The sequence below is a fragment of the Haliotis rufescens genome, unplaced genomic scaffold (assembly GCF_023055435.1).
Source record: "Haliotis rufescens isolate VD_foot unplaced genomic scaffold, xgHalRufe1.0.p SCAF_6, whole genome shotgun sequence".
NCBI lineage: Eukaryota > Metazoa > Mollusca > Gastropoda > Lepetellida > Haliotidae > Haliotis > Haliotis rufescens.
Window position 1 is genome coordinate 5,698,914 of NW_025964334.1, and position 21,324 is coordinate 5,720,237.

Sequence of the window (21,324 nt, forward strand, 5' to 3'; positions counted from 1 at the left end):
GTGAGTGAGTGAGTGAGTGAGTGAGTGAGTGAGTGAGTGAGTGATTGCAGGGTTACAAACTAACAGTTTTCGGCCACTAGTCCTTATAATGATAACATATAGCAAAGACCTTAAAAAGGGCAAATTTCTACTAGTCCTTATGATACCTTTTCCATTGGTCAGTTTGGCAAGGACTATAGGACTAGTACCAATTTCTAACACTGTGATTGGGTGGGTGGATGGGTGAGTGAGTGAGACTGGAAAGTCTACTGTTTGGATTACCAGGGTTCAATTGTACTGACATTCCCAATAGTTATTATTCTGAGTGAGTATGGTTTTACGCCGCTTTTAGCAATATTCAAGCAATATCACGGCAGGGGACACCAGAAATGGGCTACACATATTGTACCCATGTCGGGAAGGGAACCCGGGTCTTCGGCTTCACGAGCAAACGCTTTAACCACTAGGCTTCCAGACAGTCCCGTTATTATCCTGAAGACTTTTTCCAGACTAACAGGATGTTCACAACATGAAGGATCCAAGGACCAGGTCCTTGAGGTTTGCTTCTGTAGTATTGAACCGGACACCCAAAGTCGGACTCCATGACAATAGAGAATTTTCTTGAACAGGAGTCCAACTCAAGTCTAGAATGATTTAGCAAGTCTAGCTTGCCTCAGCTGAGGATTGTTCTGGTCTCCATGTGGATTATATTCTATTTATTTTGTAGATATATATTTTTAAATATGATGACTTTATTTCTGGGACTAAATATCAGTCTCGGGACCCCTTAAATCTTTAACTTTTAACATGAGGGAAATGGCAATGACCCCTTGACATCCATACTTAACAATGAACATCCATCTTAAATTTTGAATGAGCAAAGTTTGAACAAATTGTGTTAAATTTGCAAGGACTAAAATGTGACCAGAGCTTGACTCACTTTTATACCACCAACAGCGAGAAGCCATGAAGCATCTCATCTCACATGACATGAAAGAGGGCGTTCTACCCATCTTGTGACATGACTATTACGATAAGCAGCAGAGCACAGGCGAGTGGACATTCCTACGTCTAGTTGGACTACTGTGGAGACACATCAGTGTGATTTATGTGCCAACAAGCATAGCAGTGTTTGAAATTAAGCATGAACGTCAACGGTCCTTGTCATTGCACTAATGTGTAACTTAAAAAGATTTAGGGGTCCCTAGATTCAGATACCGTACAGCGGTAAAAACTAATATTTTTAGCCCATGAGTCCTTATAATGATAACATATAGAAAAACCCTTAAAACTGGCAAATTTCTACTAGTGCTTATGATGCCTTAACTATTGGGCAGTTTGGCAAGGACTACAGGACAAGTGCCAATTTCTAACACTGATATATAACCTCAAGGACCCTAGGATGGCCCTCAATTATGATCACTGGCATAGGATATCCTATCCTTCACATGACGGACCAGTCCACAACACAAACCCTATGATTTTACTTCATCAGCTATTATTTTTCAGATGCATAAACTTCTTTGTAATATATGCAGGACTGTGCAAAGAATACTGGAAAAAGTCTAGTACCTGAAAAGCAGATATGTCAAATTCAAGTTTTGTCACTTACTTATTGACAACAGTGGCACAATAATATCTTTCAAAGTCAAGATAATTTATGGATAACAACTTCTTTATTTACTGTAAAGGCGTGGTTCGGTATAGATTCTTACACCGATGTGACTTGCTTGACAATAGAATAATGATCTATACTGAAACATCGCTTTTACAGTGAGTAAAGCAGTTATTATCCATAAATTATCTCTACTTTGTCATTCGTCAACTTCTAAGTAATGCCTATCAAACAGTTTATATCTTTTAAGTTTAAACTGGAACTTTCTCGAGGCGGTGGTGAAAAGAGATTTCAACACAACCTCTATATTTAAATATTTAACAAAGGCAAAAACTAGGCAACCATAACAAAAACACGACAAGGTGTCAGCGTACTCAGTTTTCGAAATTTATCATGAAAGTCAAGGAGTCATTGTCCCTTGTTAAGCCCAATTTTAAAAATTAAGATTCCAACACTGTAGCAGCTGACTTCCCAGGCCCAGGGCTCATCTTGAATTCAAACACAGCTCCTATGTACATTGTAAATGTGCTGGTTCTTCCCCAATATCAAGTCAAACAGAGCATAAAAGTATTATCATCCTGTCTGACTTAAACGATACCTTGCCTTCAGGCTGACCTGAACAGCACAATAAATCTTATCAAAGAAAACATAAAAAAGTCCCTTCCTCCATCAGACATGAAACACTAAAACAGGCCAATCTCTGAAGACATGGTCTACCACAATACTGAGTAAACCTTGTTATGGGAATGAAGTGTTTCAAATTAAGTGGCGTCCTGAGGTCCTTCAAGTCTGTTACTTTTCTATTTGAATCTAGTGACCTCTTTAAATGTTCAACAATTCACATTAAGGTGAAGACAAAAGGACTCTTGATAAGTATTTGGGGTAATAATAGGTCCCCAGCAAACTCTGCTGTTGTAAGAGGCGACTTTTGGATCAGGGGGTCAGGTTCGGTGATTTGGTTGATGCGTGTCATCGTACACCGACATGGATTCGCTGATCATAATATTAATCTCTGGTCCAGACTTGATTATTTACAGTCCGCCATCACATAGCTGGAATATTTATCAGTGTGGCTTTAAGCAACAAACAAGGGCCCCTTGACCTAGGGTTGGCGCATTGGCACATAAATCGGATTGCAATATATCGCAATACGGAGAGCTGTATTGTGATACATATTGGGGCCCAAATTATGTATATTTGTATATTTGTACTGTTCAAATGGTACTTCTTCATTCAATAATCCAGACTTCAGATTGCAAGATATGTAGTATGGATAAACGAGACTACATATTAAAGCTTTAGAAATTGGCACTAGTCCTGTAGTCCTTGCCAAACTGTCCAATAGTAAATGTATCAAAAGGACTAGAAGAAATTTGCCATTTTTAGGGGTTTTGCTATGTGTTATCATTATAAGGACTAGTAGACTGAAACTAGTTTCTACCGTTGTATTACAGCATCAATATGGAATGTAATGGTAAACATTGTGAAGCGTGTGCAGTTTACATGGTTTAGATAGGAACCCAGTCCATCCAAATGTCTCAAGATATGTATATAATTATATATTAATTCTTTGGACTATTTTGCAAAATATCAATATGCCATGGCTGTAATGCGATACGTGTATTGCTGACGGTCGTATTACAATATACCGGTGTACCAGTTATATTGCACACCCCTCCAAGGACCCCTTGTCTCATGTTGAATTACGACACTGGGGGCACTAGCAGCCCTTGTGGTCGGTCCTTGACGTACCTCCAGGAAGAAACTCCATGATGAGATAGAGATTCAGGCCGTCCTGAAAGGAGTAGTACATCTTCACCACCCACTGGTGATCTGCCTCCACGAGAATGTCCCGTTCAGCCCGGACATGTGCCACCTGCAACACAGGGCTCGCCATCACAACATTGTCAGAGAATCATTACAACGTTTCCCCAACATGTCATATCAAACCAGGATTAGTCCTACACATCATCAACAATGTTACACATTACCAACAAATTACGTACCCATTGCTATCAAAGATAACAAGTTCTTCCCAAGTTGTACCCTTTGCTAACAAGTCCAACTCATTGCTAACACGTCCAACTCATTGCTAACAAGTCCTACTCATTGCTAACAAGTCGTATCATTGCTAACTAGTTGCTAACATGTCCTACTCATTGCTAACAAGTCGTATCATTGCTAACTAGTTGCTAACATGTCCTACTCATTGCTAACATGTCCTTCTCATTGCTAACAAGTCCTACTCATTGCTAACAAGTCATATCATTGCTAACTAGTCATATCATTGCTAACTAGTTGCTAACAAGTCTAACTAGCTGCTAACAAGTCAAGCTCATTGCTAACAAGTCCTACTCATTGCTAACAAGTCGTATCATTGCTAACTAGTTGCTAACATGTCCTACTAATTGCTAACATGTCCTTATCATTGTTACGACACAGTCATTGCTAACAACTCCTACCCATTACCAAGCCTCACAACAGGTAATAATGCAAATAGAATATTTCAAAATATTCCAATGTTGACATGTGCCCGACGTCTTCAGGTTAAACATTAGATACATTTCCCTTAATTTCCTGGCTGAATGGTGAGAAGGCTCGTCATGTCCAGTATCTCCATACCTGGTCTTTTTCCAGCATATCTATCTTGCGAAGAATCTTCATTGCATAGACATGACCAGTGTCCTTCTTCTGTACCAAGCGTACCTGAAACACGGACACAGCATGTACTGCACTGCACTGAACATCCCACTCCATGCTGAACCCATCTTAATAGGGGAGTCTTCAATACACAGTGGCTTACGATATCTGAGGGTCCTGATGGGGGGTCCCATAAGCAGTAAGCAGTAAAATTTAGGGTACTTTTTCATTAAGCAGTTATTTTTTGGTATTCTCTGTTAAGCAAAGATGAATTTTACGTTTATGATGGTGTTTGAAGGGTGTTTTACGTTAAGCATTAAAACCCATCTCAGGACCCTTATAACTAAGTGTGCAGTGCTCGGCCACTAGTCCCAGATTACTGAAAATCTTGGGGGACAAGTTGTTTTTCTCCCCAAAATCAAGTTATTTTACATAAACCACCAGTTCCAAATGCTCTGCAGACTGGCTAGGTTTGACCAATGGTGTATACCCCTGGTTTTAAACTTTATTAAGCAATTAACTACAGCATTAAATGATGAAGCTAAACAGACTATGTCCCGGTTTCACACAGGGCACAAACTACAACATCTAGATTTCACGGAAACAGGCTAAGGAGTAGCCTTGCTCCAAGGCTGTACTGAAACATAAGTCCATGGATGTGTAGTAATTCCATCCTCCTAAAAGGCAAGTCTAGTACACCAGTCTCTTATAGGACAATTTATTGTTATTATTTACATAATCTAGAAATTATGATTCAAACTAATAATTATTCCCTAAGTGACTTGTGCAAGTCTAGCCAAGGAGCATTGTCCCTCTTTAAGTGGAAATTGTTTCCACAATGACTCCCAATCTTCACCGATGCCACGAAGACATTATCATCTTCTTCAAAGTGGCAGCGATCTACTTCAAGATCATCATTGTAAGTGTGTTATTCCCTGAATGCCCGTGTGTATTGTTCCGCTCCTGTTGTCTGGCCACTTCAAGCCTATCACGCGTCCCAAACCTGCCCCAAACCACATGTAAACATGGGAGCTAGGGTTCCCTCTATTAGTATCTAGTCAGCTGGTCAAGTCATCAGTAACACTTGGTGGCCGCCTCCCACTCTCAAACTGACCGCAGTGTTTAGTCTGGTCTTGGGGGGGCATTAGTTCCAAGTGGATGGTGGCTTCCCACTATCATGTTAACCCTTGATGTGTTGACTTACTTACAGACCCTTGAGCTTGTTGTCTTATAAAACAATCACCCTCATTCCACTCTCAGCTCTAGCAGCCGATACACATCCAATTTTCATCTCTAATGGAAGAGGCTTAAGGGTTCTTTAATTTTCAAGGGTTCTAATCTTTTATCTTATGCAGTCTAGTAAAATTTTGTTCAGTATAATAAGCTCAGCTAATAGTAGTCCACATAATGACACCAAAATCTACTGAAAATGTTGAGAGCCTAGATTGGGCTTGCAGACTCAAACGTTTTTGTCACAGGCTATTCATGTAATCTTATACATAGAGAATCTCACCCGAGTGTCTTTTGATATCAAATATATCAACACGAGTTGATAAAAGTGGAAAAATTCCGAGGCTTGACGAGGTATTTTGCCACTTTTATCAACGATTGTTGATATATTTGATATCAAAAGACACGAGGGTGAGATTTTATTTATCATCCAACATCATTCTTCCAACTTTTTCAATTTATAGACAGTAATTAGCAGTGTCTTCAGTGTAAAAAGTACTGCTAACATATTCAGTAGCAGAGCCATTAGTGATGTCATTGGATTGTGACGTCATGGTAACCAGTGACGTCACAATGGTCTGCAAAGCATTGTGATGTAATTTCATTGCAGCGATATCTACAGTGTAGTTATCGTTTGATCTAATCCAACCCATATCTCCTGTGGGAGCCAGTTTTGGATGATAAATAACTATACATACATAATTATATTTCAAGAACAATATGATAGCCTCCATTATTGGGTTTCCTGTTTTAAGTCATAGGGATAGATTCCTGATTATGTTAGAGCCCTTTGATTTGAGGTATGTTCTTTTCTATCATTATTGGAGATTTCAATTCAATATTAAAATATTTCAGATGATACAAGTGTAAAAAAATCATCAAATAAACTCCTGCCAGGCCTCGGTTCCAAGCAACTAATATCAGCATATTTAGACAACAATCATTTAGCTGCATCACAGCAAGGGTTAACAGAATTCCCCTACCCCCTTCAAGCATCCTGTAAAGTTCTTTATCCCTGGTTTCCACAAATCCCATGGATGATTAACAAGGCTTGTTGTACCTGACCCCGGGTTCACAGAGGCTGCACCGTAACCATCAGAGGTGGTTGAACGCTGTGAGTATCTTGTCCATTGTAAAACCATAAATTATAGATAAGCCTACTGATAGCATCCATTGTAAACACATAAAGCCATAAAAGTGATGCTGGTTGATTGCCCTCTTGTGGTTCTCGCTGTACGGCGATCACATACTACTGACGTTGAAGTGCCCTTATAACAATATAATATCGGGAATTGTTGGTTGATTTATTGTGACTCATCCCGTATATCACACTTCCACTTGAACCCTTTTAAGTCACCTAAATCTCAACAACAACATGTCAAGTAATGGAACAGTGTCTTAAGTTGCAGTTCAGAATGATCCAGTTATACCATGGCAGCCTGTAAATAGTAGAGTCTTGTCCAGGAAAACCAGTGGTTAACAGGATGAGGAACAATTTCAGCAACCAGAATGCCGTTGTACGAAGCAATCTTAGCGCTAAGGTGATCGTAGCTCCCATACCTTAACAAAGACTTATGACAGTCTTAGCGCTAAGGTTGTACAACAGCACCCAGGACATAAAGATCAAGTAAAACCATGGCAGCCTGTGAATTAATGAGTCTTGTCCAGACAAGCCAGTGGTTAATACGACGAGAAACAATCTCAGCCATCAGGACATGAAGATACACATTGTATTTCTATCATGCCAAACTCATCACTATTCCAGCTATATGACAGCAATCTGTAAATAACCTGGACAGACAATCCAGTGACTGATACAATGAGCAACGATCCATGCAGTACAGTGACACTCAATGAAATCAAGTCAACGAGCCTGACCACCCAATCCATTACGTCAGCTCATATGACTAGCCTGGGTCGCTCAGGAGACCAATTCCATCCTGGAATCACCAGGGAAGTCACACAATGTAAGCAACCGATTCTCATCAGTCATTACAGTACTTCAGACCTTGTATACCCCCTTCCCCTTCTCTATCTCCCCCCTTCCTAAACCAATGCTTTACCACGGAACTTTCATAATGGGATAAAACATTCATCTTTTCTTTCCATTTATTTGTTTGTTGTTTAACCCCGCACTCAGCAATATTCCAGCTATATGACGGCGGACTGTAAATAATCAAGTCTGGACCAGACAATCCAGGGATTGACATCATGAACATCGATCCACGCAATTGGGATCGATGAAATGCATCAACCAAGTCAGCGAGCCTGACCACCCGATCCCGTTAGTCGCCTTTTACGACAAGCATCGTCCCTTTTACGGCAAGCATTTCTTTCCAAACCACACCTCAGAGCTTCAATATTAAGTGACATCTTGTCCAATCTTGATAAAACGTGGGAATAACTTAAGGTGATATGACAATATATAGTTCAAACAATGAACCAATGGTTTGCAAGTAACAATGGGAAACACTGTCTACTGATTAGTAACAGAAATCACGGAAGTTGTGTGTGCATCAAGCTCCAGTCTGAAGATGATGTAGCTGCATTAATACATCAATGAACCACCCACAGAGAAGGCTGTCTTCACAAGAACTGCCCGTCTTGTGGAGCTACAGAAGACTTTCACAAGTCTCTATGGCAATAATTATTAGCTTAAATCATAATTTCTATATTATATAAATAATAAGAACAATTGTCCCCATAAAAGACCTGTACTGTCCGCTTATCTAGAATTGCCTATTATATTATGCCTTTGTTCACCCAGCAGTGCATGGGTACCCGGTAGGATGAGATGGCAAAGGGGTAGTAAACCTTCCAATGCCTAACAGGCAGCTAGGGTTGTATACTCCCCAGGGAGCTGAGAATGACTGTCGAGTGCACAATGATCATTGACTGAGGCAATAATGCATATAAATCAGTAACGACATATAAAAAGATCCCGTTCTTCGCCTCTTACGACAAGCATACATCCCATCAATGAAGTTGCTTTGTATGACAAGGACAGGTTGCTGGGGAAAAATTTTAAGCCAGAATCCCCTCTACTCTCTATATTATAAGGGCTTGAGCATACAAACACAGGCAGTGATAGAAATTGTCACCCGTCCTATAGTCCTTGCCAAACTGCTTAATAGTTAAGTATCATAAGGACAAGTAGAGATTTGACATTGATAAGGGTTTTGGTATGTGTTTTTATATAAGGATGAGGGGATAAAAAAAAGTTTGTTTCTTTGTAATTTTTGTAAACAAGTAATGTGTTTTTCATAAATTGTAAATGAACTTCCCTGATCAATCAATGTTTACAACAAAAGATGGCAAATATGCCATAGCTATTGTCCTGCATATTTCCCATTGTCTTGTGAACAGTCTGCCACGCCAGACGGACGCAATATCGCCACTGACTTCACGTCACACTGGAATCATTGACCCGCTTGAGCTCAACACGTTTTTCTTCCTATTTTGTTAATGAATACGACTGGTGGCTTTTATCAAGAAGCAGGTGCTTGTGATAGGTTGATGTTGTTACCATGGCAACAGTACACACTAATCACAGCATTACATCATCAATTTTCTGCAACCAACAGAGCAGTTGAAAGCCTCATCGCAACCAGCTCGCACAGAAGCATGAAGCATGTTACTGCAGATATCTAGGATGATGAATTATTCATGAAAAGGTAAACCTGTCAAGAATGTTCCTCTGAGGAAATACTGTATTGCTTCTTTGTTTGTTTTCAAATGAAATCCATGGAGTGAGAAATGGAATAAGTGATACAGAGGAGGGGGGGGGTTGAAATGTCAACTCCAACCATGTCATAGATCCAAAAATAATTCTGCCTGGAGGAAGTAAACCAGTGCTTGATAGCGAGAGGATCAATACATTCACTGCAGGGGCTTTACATCGAGGCACAATCAGCAGGCCAACAATCTAGGAGCTTCCTGATCTATGGCTGAATTAAACCTTTCCTCCTCTTCCTCGTCCTCGTCCCCACACCCTTCACCACCATCATCATTAAGCTAATATGTTTTGTTTGTTTGTTTGTTGTTTAACGGCACACTCACCAATATTCCAGCTATATGACGGCGGTCTGGAAATAATCGAGTCTGGACCAGACAATCCAGTGATTGACATCATGAGCATTGGTCCACGCAATTGGGACATGATGACATGCGAGCCTGACCAACTAATCCCGTTAGTCGCCTCTTACGGCAAGCATGGGTTGCTTATGACCTATTCTACCCCTGATCTTCACTCAACTCAAAGCATCGTACAAAAGCAGTAGAGTTCTTGTTCAAGGCTGTCAGTTCCTGTAGGGAAAAGCCTGAAGCAACTGTCCTTCCAGGATGATTCATAATTTTTTATGGAAATAAAGAACTCAGGTTTGTAGTATCAGCCTTAATGATGCACATTATCGGAGCTTTCTTCCACTATTGCAGCCACAGTTGAACAGCCACACTTATACAACTGTTGAAGTCGAGATGAAATACAGAGCCAGCAACAACATTTTCACATTTGGCACCAGAATACAAAATATTTTCAGTTATTTGGTACATACAAGACAAATATAAGCTGTAATTAGATCAATTCGCCTGTTTAACATGACTTCCATAACCCTCAGCTACCACGCAATCATGTGATAAAGCGAGTCCATGAGGCGACAGCTTAACAAATTAGTTAGAGATCAGTGAGTCATGCATGACTAACAGCAAATACACTGGGAGTAACTGGCAGGTTACAAGTGTCAACATTCAACAATTGGCAACTCAAATATCTTAACTCACGACAGTCTGGAAAGGAACTAACTGACAGTTTATTAAAGGTAACGTGACTATTCTAAAATGAAAAGTATCAAACATCAACCATATAAATAATTTTGGGCAACTTATTTTTTTTGAAACACCACATTATTTAAAGACAAGCGACAGAATCAGCATAAGGATTTGGCATTAGTCCTTTAAGCAAAGATGCCCAATAGTTAAGGTATCATAAGAACTGGTAGAAATTTGCCCTTTTTAAGGGTTTTCCTGTATGTTGGACCAGTGTTTCTACCGCTGAAAAACCTTTCCATAATAAGAAATCTCTGCTAAAAGCACATGCTACAATATCATCAGCATGTGTGTATGAATAATATCAACCTCATCATATATATATATACATGTATACTCCACATTTTTTACATTAGTGAAGGTGAACTGTAAAACAGCATGAGAAAATGGTTTCACTAAGATTATACACTACTCAACATTTGCTAAAGATCAAAATTGTAATCTAAAGTCAAAGGTGTGGTCCTCAGAAAACACTGTGTCGTACATCCATACAACCACCACAACCATCTAAAACCACAATTCACAGATCCCTTAAACAGTCCTGCGATAGAAACTAACCATTTTAGTCCACTAATCCTTATAATGATAACATTTAGCAAAACCCTTAATAATAACAATTTTCTACTAGTCCTTATGATACCTGAACTGTTAGGCAGTTTGGCAAGAACTGTAGCAGAAAAGGACTAACGCTGCAGTCCCAGAATCTGACCATGTAAAAGATATAAGCAACTAAACAAGCTTTCATTATAGATTTCCCCCTCAAACACATGACTTTTAAAGACTAAGATTTGGATGACAAGACCTGTAGGTTTTATGTATATTATAACCCTCCACAGCTTCCGCCCAACTTGGCTGTACCTTCAGATGTTCCCCACCAATATCTGGGGGGAATCAGTCTGTGGTTGGTGGGAAGATGATCTGTTGACCAACACGCTACTGATAAACATAACTGGTACTCACATGTGGCCAATGGCTCATATAGATTGCATTGAGATATCTGTAGCAGTACTGGTCCACAAACTCATCATCCAGAGTTGGGGCTGGTGGAGTTTACAGCATGAAATCTCTGATGACTAATTTACCATCATCTGGCTTTGCTATAGTAATTGAAACTTCGTACTAAGGTGTTCAGGGATTTGAACTACTGATTTGAGAAAAGTGTCTCCTCTCCTAGATCAGGAAGATTGGGCTAGACCTGATGGTGTTAGTGAATTGCTTGTTCCTCAACGCCAGATAATCCATAACAAGGTACTAATCTGGGATGAAACGAACCAAGAAATCTTCTAGCCTGAATAGTGATAACATTTAGCAATACTCTTAAAATGTTTGAAATTCTACTTGTCCTTAGGATACCCTTAACATTAACCAAACTGGTCAAGGGCTATCGGGCTAGTGCTAATTTCCATCCCTGAATATGACATTTGCAAAGTATTAGAAGACTTTCAAGAATTTAAGACACACACAAAATGACAGTGAAGCAGCTCTCCATCTAAACAATGTGGATTTTGAGGAGGTAAATGTCCCGCATGTCTGGGTATTATTTAAAGAAAAAATAGAAATCAACAAATTTTCACGTAACTCTTTCCCTATTTAATCTTTGTAGGTAGGAAACACATTTTATTTAAATTTGTGTTTTGACTTTATAACCATGGTCCTGCGTTTCAGTTTCTGTCTTTATTCATCTCTTTCAGTTGTGTCGAACCTTCAACCTCAACACAAAGGTGTCTAACTGTAAATGAACATATATTTCTTCTTCCCTTTTCCCCAATCTAAATTGAACAGCTTGTGAACATTAACACCAGGAGGGTTAAATCGTGCCAGTATTGTACTGTGTGGGCATGTGGGAACCAGCTGACAATTGTGATGATTGACCTCAGCAATGCCTGGATCCCATTCTCCCCCTTCCCTCACCAGGGTCCACCCATACCTGGCACCGAGCAGGAACTGTGTACATTCTTCCTACCTACACCACCTCAGCTGTAAATATCATAATGTTTTCACCAGATGGGACCTTCGTCCAAAGTTTATCCTGGCCATTACATCTCCTTAAACTTTCTTCGTTAAAAAGCTGACTCTCCTTTCCCTGGTTACAAGCCATTACACCTTTTTAAACTTTCTTCCTTAAACAGCTTTTTCTCATGAAACCTCCCTAAACTTTCTCTTAAATACACATTTCTTTCACCCAACCTTTTCCTCCATTCGACCAACCAATTTCTCCATTCACCCAACCATCTTCTCCATTCAACCAACCTTTTTTCTCCATCCGACCAACCTTTTTCTCCATTTGACCAACTATTTCTCCATTCAACCAACCTTTTTCCTCCATTCAACCAACCATTTTCCTCCATTCGACCAACCATTTTCTCCATTCACCCAACCATTTTCTCCATTCGACCAACCATTTCTCCATTCAACCAACCTTTTACTCCACCCAACTATTTTCTCCATTCACCCAACCATTTTCTCCATTCGACCAACCATTTTTCCATTCAACCAACCTTTTTCTTCCATTCAACCAACCATTTTCCTTCATTCAACCTACCTTTTTCTCCATTTACCCAACCTTTTTCTCCATTTACCCAACCTTTTTCTCCATTCACCCAATCTTTTTCTCCATTCAACCAACCATTTTGAACTGTTGCCCTACAAACTAGTCTGGGCTAGTGTTAATCCCTGAAAATGCCATTTGACAAGTATTAGAAGAGACTTTCAAGAATTTAAGATACACACACTCCATTCACCCAACCATTTTCAACTGTTGCACTACAATTTTCTCTTCTTCCCACAATTTTCTCTTCTACCCAACATTTTCTCTTCTACCCAACATTTTCTCCTTCCATCCAACAAGTTTCTCCTTTCACCCTACATTTTCTCCTTTCACCCTCCAATTTTCTCCTATCCAAAAACATTTTCCTTCTCCTTCTTCCTTTCTTCCTGTCCCAGGGAGAAGTGATAGGGTATTCTACTGGCTAAAGCATCTGCTAGTGAAGACCTGGGTTCCGTAACTTGTGGGATCTACAATGTCATACAGTGTTGGAAATAAGAGCAGTCCTTGCGTCCTTGCGGTCTTCTCATGTGGTACTTGAATCTAGTGCCCCTAAATCTGTAACTTTTGACATGAGACATAGGTAGATTTAACAACAAATTTGTTTGTAGCAAGCAGGGCTTGCTCCTTCTCCAAACTAACTGGCCCACAACTAAATGGTGGAAGTCGTGAAGTAGCCGAACCTGAGGCCACGTAGACACCTAGCAGGGCTTTGAAAATTTTAGAAGTCCTCACCCTTAAAACATTTTTTCCTGAACTCAAGATTAAATCTTGGCTTCCATTTGCCTCATGTCATGGTGATTTATGAGCAGATAAACTTGTTGTAAAACAACACTACAAACTGGCCACAGTTTGTCATTCTACCGAAATGATACGATTAAAAAAATTAAAAATACACAGAGAAAGGGTGAAATTTTGACTTGCCAGACTGGCCATCTATTTTACGTTTCAGCAAACCCTTTGTAATTTTAACTGGCAACAGGCCAGCATTTAAATCGACCCCATTAGGGTTATGACAACAACCCCTGGACTTTCACGCTTAATTTCACTATTTGGTGCCTGCGACTTCATAATAATTAATCAGAAAATGGATTCCTCCAGATAAGCAACAATGGGGAACGTACACATCATGCCTTGCATCATGCAACTAATTAACGAAATATCATAACGTGTGTTGCCTGGGAAAACATGCCCCTCCCTTCCCTATATTTCCTTGCCCACTGCAAATTAGTATCAGTCCATGACACACTGCACATAAATCAACTACCATCAGGAAATAATGTGAAATATACACACCAGCATACGAAATCAGAATGAGCAGTAATTCCCTTCTTCCTTCCCATTGGCTGAAGCTACCTTCCTATTGCTTGCATCACACAGTCAATACATAGCACAGACCATGTTCATATCACATAGCCATGCGATATATAACATGAAATCGTCAAAGTCATGAAATATGATCATGAAGCCTTCACCGATATTGTGACTAAGCTGTTGTTTATTGCATCAGTGCATGGAAGTTAATACCGTCCCAGCCCTATACTATACATTGCCTTTCCTTTATATTCATAGTGCTGATTAACAAACACAGTTAATATCCAAGGGAATTTACAAAAATAACAGGTTTCTAGTAGATTGAACAGGGATGGAAATTAGCACTAGCCTGCTAGCCTTGACCAATTTTGTTAATGTTCAAGGTATCCTAAGGGCGAGTAGAAGGGGGTATTGCTACATGTTATCACTATTCTGGCTAGAAGACATTCATGGTAAATTTCCATCCCTTATTAATAAAAGAGATTATGGAAACAGAATAACAGACAGAGGTTCAAAAACACCATATCCCAAACATCTATCCATCATGTTTGACGGATGTTCTGAATATAAGGGCATGTGATAACAAAGACAATGTCTTTTTATCTAAGGTGCAAAGGACACTGTTTAGGTATGAATATTCATGTTTTACAAGTGAGGATATTGTTGATTACAGCATTAAACAAACAAACTAGTGACGCATATACTGTATGCCAGTTTTTCATACATGAAAGATTTTTTGTTGCGTCATCTGTTGTCCTTGCGGTGTATTGTTTCCGAGTGGCAATATGATCTGAACAGTCAATCCTCCCTTGTCAAAATAGGCTGCTGCCCAACAAGTCTGTCACAAGCTGAGACATATCATCCATTGCATAAAACAGTTTGGAATTTCGCAATTCATCAAGTGAGTGAGTGAGTGAGTTTGGTTTTACGCCTCTTTTAGCAATATTCCAGCAATATCACGGCAGGGGACACCAGAAATGGGCTTCACACATTGTACCCACGTCGGGAATCGAACCCGGGTCTTCGGCGTGACAAGATAACGCTTTAACCACTAGGCTACCCGACCTCCCCTGTAGCTCATCAAGCCAAGGTGATATCCTGACACTTTATGCAATAAATCGTGAAGAGTTTAGAGAAGGCAATTACAGCAAGATGCCCTATACACACCTGCAAACAGGATCTGATAGATTTATGAAATATCACTCAAGAATTCAAGCAAGAAGATATTTGTATTGAAATCATTCAATCAAACAAGACCGATGGCAAATTTTCAGGTGTTCTGACAAGCCACTGAACAACCTATAAATCTGTCCTTCCTTTTCAAGGCCGGAAATACTGAACAGGGAAACAAACAAACTCCTGACACAGCAGAAACCATGACAATAAAATGGAGGATAAAGCATCTGGAAGTCAACCTTTGCAAAGAGTTACCGGTAACCGTGTCATCAAATGAAAACTGACTGCACAATGGTGTTAGAGAACTCTGCCTTCAGACCGGAGAGCGAGCTGAATAACATGTTGGACTGTGGTGACACGCTAACAAAGATTTTCGCAAAACTATTACCATTTATTGGCGTTGCCTTGAAAACATCATTTGCCTGACTTAAACATGACACAGAATCTTCAGTGAGGGAGCTAGTGTCACTCTGGTTGAAGAATTTCAATCTTGTACAGGTGACCTGGAAATGGGATATTTGCTTGTATGGAGTGAGTGAGTTGGGCTTAACGGTACACAGTATACCGACTCCGAGCCGATCAGTCCTTGTTGCCCAGCGCCAGCCAGGGCAACAAAAAGTACCATGCTTTAACATCTTTTGGTACGATGTGTTCAAAGATCGAACTGACAGTCGTCCGCTCTCCAGGCCCATGCTCTTTGTATTAGACCATGGAGGTGGTCTCGGTAACTTTGAAGCCTCTGACTAACAGTGGTGTACCCTAATTGATGCAGTGACATGCTCAGTGGTATCTCTACAGCCTTACTGGGCCTGACTGTTGCTACCGGGGCAGTTGAGCGCGACAAGCCATGTCGCTATTCACATGGACCCTCACAGGGACTACACAAACACCATCATGCAACATTGTATTTACAGTCCTGTTTGAAACAAGCCCTGCTGTGTCAAAGACGCTTACAAAGCTGAATGACGCTGCACTGCACAAAGATATTTAACTTGCTGGAGGACTCTATGGGGAAGAACAACATGGATAGGGGGGCAGTTATGTGTAGTGTGTTTTGTGGTTGTCAAACATGCACAACAGAATACAGCAAAAGCTATTACCAGAAGGTTACAGTGAGCGAGCGAGCGAGCGAGCGAGCGAGCGAGTGAGTGAGTGAGTGAGTGAGTGAGTGAGTGAGTGAGTGAGTGAGTGAGTGAGTGAGTGAGTGAGTTGGTGTGTGAGTGAGTGAGTGAGTTAGTGAGCACAAGTCCTGGCCAGTGGTTGATAGTATGTGCAATATTCCACATGCTGGGATATAATAACTTAACCAGCCAGGTCATACATTGTTATCACATGCTATTTAACAGTTGATGCTTAAGACAAGTACTTGGAACCAATTCTACCAAAGAATCAATATAGTCTGATTGTAATTTACACAGTAATTGATCAGTTTTCCCCAATGAAGACCAATAATTAATCTTTAGCCCAAACTCTAACCTCACAGTCAATGTCATAACATAGTAACTCACTGTCTCTCTGTTTGAGCACAGGTGAGGAGTAGCACCTGTACTATCTTTCCTATACAAGGCACACTTCATCAAGTCCACTGATGGTATTCAACTGTCTTGTGGTCAGATTAATGCAAAATACCGTATTCGACATAATAAGCTCACAGGGTGCTCTCAAAATTAGAAATAGGGAGCTCTTATTAGAATATTATTTTAGTGAAAAAAAAACACAGTTGAAAGATCGTAAATTTTGTGGTTTATGCTGACAGCCTAAAATGTTTACATACGACAGATATATTTTTCCAGAATTCAACTGCCCATAATTAAGGGTGCATATAACACACGAGTGCGTATTATACACGAAAAAATAAGTCTTGTGTACATTGATCTATCAGAAGGGATGCTGATTAGGATTGTTCACTAGCCAATATATTAGCAAATATCACTGTGGGCGCTTATTAGAGCAATGCGCTTATTACGTTGAATAAGGTACATGAAATAGTGAATACATCTTGATTAGGCAATAGATTCACTGTGCAGTTTGAATGAGGCTATGGATCAGCAGAAGGGTAGACACCATTGGTCAATCGAACTAGTCCACAGCTCATTTCAACCCTGTGGTTTACGTAAACTAACTTAATTCTGGGTGAAAATAACTAGGCCCTATTGATTTTTACTAGTCTTGGACTAGCAGCCATATCTATTACCAACCTGTGTAAATATTAATACGAAACTGTGTCTACAACCCCGCTTATTGGCTGGGGAAAGGGTAGCTCTGCATCAGAGCTTGCACAGACTTATAAGGAAGGCCAGAATATCTGTGCATTTGGGTCAACTTGGCTTTTTCCCCACATGCTACATAATACTGTAGACTTTCACAAGTCTCAAAGGCAATAATTATCAGGTTAATTCATAATTTCTAGATTATGTAAATAATAAGAACAAGTTGTCTCTATAAGAGACCAGAGTCCTTAGTTCACATATCTAGACTTGCTGACGAGGAGGATGGAATTACTACACATCGGTGGATCGCAGTATTTTTCTTCCCGATACAAGTATCGATCACAGTCGCACAAAAAGTAAAAAATATCGATTCATTCCATGTTTTCTTTAAATGGCTGTTACACCAAACACTAATTAGTAGTGAAAATTAGTAGTGAAAAGGTAAATATTTTCATTCATTATTTTCAACTGTAAATTGTCAGTGTGCCAGTTATTTGACTATCCTGTCTATTAAAAAGATGGCTTACACACCACAGGTAAAAGCACATACAAGTATCGTGGTACATATCAGATCGTGAACAAGGTATTGTGATACGTATCGGATCGCATAGTTGGTGTAACGTCCCATCCCTACTACACATCCATGGACTCTTCTTTTAGTACAGCCTTGGAGCAAGGCTAGAGGGCATATACATGGTCACTAAGACTTGTTACTGTTACGTCTACTTATGTTGACAGAGCTCCAGATAAGCTTTTGGTGTTGTGGGTATTTTACCCATGCATTTTAAAATCATTGGGTATCAGTAATTCTATCTGCGTATTCAAATTTCTGTTACCCACTAGTTTTTACACATGTGGGTATTTAAGTTAAATATTTAAAAACACTATTCATCTAGTCCCTGCAAACTGGTGTCGTGTGGGTTCGAGAGCTTTATAGGACTCAAAAATACCACGATACTTCCACACGAAAGTGTGATGGCAAATGATCATGATGTAACTGTCATCGTGGAGTTTGGCAAGGTTGACGGAATGCCCGTTTATAATTTCCAAATAAGTTGCTGATTTGCTAGTCAAATACGCAGGGTTACTTCACAATATTTTGATGATACGCACAAATTTTATTTTTGTAGCGTATCTGTAATGTTCGTTGCGTATTTGATACGCTTGGATTATATTTTACTGCGTATTTCTGCATTTCTGATGCGTATTTCACGCAGATACGCAGCTTATCTGGAGCTCTGGTTGAACAGGATAGCCCTTGCTGCAAAGCATCAACTGGAACAAGCTGCAGATAAGAACCTGAGAATAATGGTCCTTGTAATTCCGGACACTTACCTCGCCAAAAGCGCCTCTGCCGATGACCTTGAGGGGTTCAAAGTCATCCACACCAAGGCGAGATCGCTTGAGTCGAAGAAACTCGGTTTCTTTGGTGGCATGTTGTTGTCGTCGCTCCGATTTCTGAAAAACAAGATACTTTTATCATTCAGGAAACTTAACTGTTTTCAACTTCTCTCAATGCAGGAAATAATTCCTCTTCTTCTGAAAAATATTTTCAAATGCCATATACCAAACGTTTATTTTAAGATCATCAATATTATCTAAGGCAACAAGTTACCAATTCGGAAAATATTAAATGTAACTGCATAGATCCCCAGCTTGTTTATATGTGAATTGATTATGTATACTTTTCTGCATATCAATATATAACGTATTGTGCCAAATATATATTCCATGTACTGCTCATCTCCTGTCCTGTGAGGACGTTCTGTACATAAAACGTCTAATGGAATTAATAGATAGGACAATATCTAAAAACTTCCAGAAATCCACTTTGTTCACACAAAAGAGAAGTTTAGAAGGTTGGAAGATTTGGTATATGTACAAAATAACCTTTCAAATGGCTGGTTTGAAACAAAGCGTCATCACCCCTATTTGTCAGTTGTTGTGGTTGTAAGTTCAATATGCAAGACGACAACACGTCTCTTTGTTAGCTTATGTCTGTTATGCTAACATGCTATTTCAGGCTGTTTCACTTAAGTGGCAGTTAAAAACAAAAAAATATTCAAAAAAATCAATATTTCATTTCAGTGCTCATGAACAGCCTCAAATGTAACAGTTCCTTTTCCTCTTGTAGCATTAGCTTCTATAAATGTTCGGCCGTCCACACACACCATTGATTAATAAATTCTAAACAAATGTTTAGGCCCAGGATGCAAGTACATCATCTACCACTCATTACAATGCTATAAATAATGTTTCATTCGAAAAACTATTCTCAATGATGAAGTGGAAGTAGTAGCAAAAATTTGACACAAAGGGATTTTGTGACATTCATATGAAAATTGCTCAGTAAATATGTACTAATTACTTTGAAATGAACTAAACATATACATAACTTATTAACTTTTAAGACGACATCCAACCTAATGGTGGTGGTAATTGGATGATATCTACTAAAACAACAGCATGACTCAATGTAATACCAGTTCAGCTGAATCATGCTACATATTTTTTGTTGGTTTTCTCTTCAATGCAACAATTACGTTGTCAACATTTCCGTATGTGCGTGTGAATTACAGATAAAACAGAATTATGTGCGTGAGTGCGTATGCATGTGTGTGTGACTGCGGACCTCGAAGGATCCTTAGGGAAATAGAAACTATTGACAAATTGATTTAGGCTTGAAATCTATGAATACCACGAGAACCAAGTCCTAGTCCCAAGTTTCATATTTACCTAACCTGTTTTCAGACATTATATTCACCAGCCAAACCAGTTTATTTTCCTTAACTTGAGGTCCATTTTTCTGGCTTAGCTAACGAGTAACCAAACAATGTACCACAATTTTATTCACCAGATTGTCTGATCCAAACATGCTTTTTTACAGATTGTCGTTATATAGCTAGAATATTGCAACAAGCAAATAAAATTTATACTGACATGTCCAGGTCACAGCAAGCAGTGGTAAATATCAACGGGGGTGCTGGGGTCCCAGAGGTTTTCTTGGGTATTTGAATTCAGTGACCCCCATATCTTTAACGTATAACATTACTGTATGATCACGACAAGGACCCTTTGACTTTCAAACTTTATTTCAAACACTTGAAAGGAGCTGACAAGTATTTATAGTTCCATAAAATTCAAAAAGAAATATCTTTTTTCAGCAATACGGCTTGAATCTTGAGAAACATTAGAAAGGAAGGAAATGCACCTTGTGGTCTCAGATAGAAGTTGCATTTTCAAATTAGTGTCAGTGTTTGAAATTAGGGGGACTCTGGGGTCTGTTTGAATCACGAGACCCCTAAATCTTTAACATTTTAAATTATGATGACGACAGACCCTTGACTTGTAGTGCTTCTAGAATTTGAGGCGATGTTTTTTCAAACTGATGGCTTCTCAAAACTGACATATGGTTCTATCCGGAAGGAAACAGTACAAACAACATTTCAGTGACCGAATGAGTGAGTGAGTGAGTGAGTGAATGTGCAGTCATCAATATCCTGGCCCTAAATAATCCAGCCTGGGTCAACACACTCACTCACTCACTCACAGAGTCCTTATGTAACGGGGGTGTTCAAAAATATCACTCGTCATTGCATGTATAGTTACTGTGACTTATAACACATCCTTCAATGTATTTGTTAAAAACATGAGTTCAATCTACTTCTATGTTGTCATCGATGTGACGATGTGAATGAACATAAAATAATATGACTGCATGTGAATGTGATGTGCCCTTACATCTTTATGTCTGTGTATATTTACATACATATATATATATTTGAAGTATA

The 21,324-nt window shown here is 39.4% G+C and overlaps 1 protein-coding gene across 2 annotated transcripts in view; it reads right to left on the reverse strand.

Moving 5' to 3' along the window:
- LOC124148810 (serine/threonine-protein kinase 38-like) overlaps positions 1-21,324 on the reverse strand; it is a 96,449-nt gene that overhangs the window by 21,160 nt on the left and 53,965 nt on the right. For both annotated transcript variants that reach the window (XM_046520118.2, XM_046520117.2), the window contains 3 exons: positions 18,869-18,991; positions 4,217-4,300; positions 3,347-3,470 (listed from right to left, as the gene is read on the reverse strand). In XM_046520118.2, the coding sequence (XP_046376074.1) occupies positions 3,347-3,470; positions 4,217-4,300; positions 18,869-18,991 (331 nt within the window). The remainder of the gene's footprint in view (positions 1-3,346; positions 3,471-4,216; positions 4,301-18,868; positions 18,992-21,324) is intronic.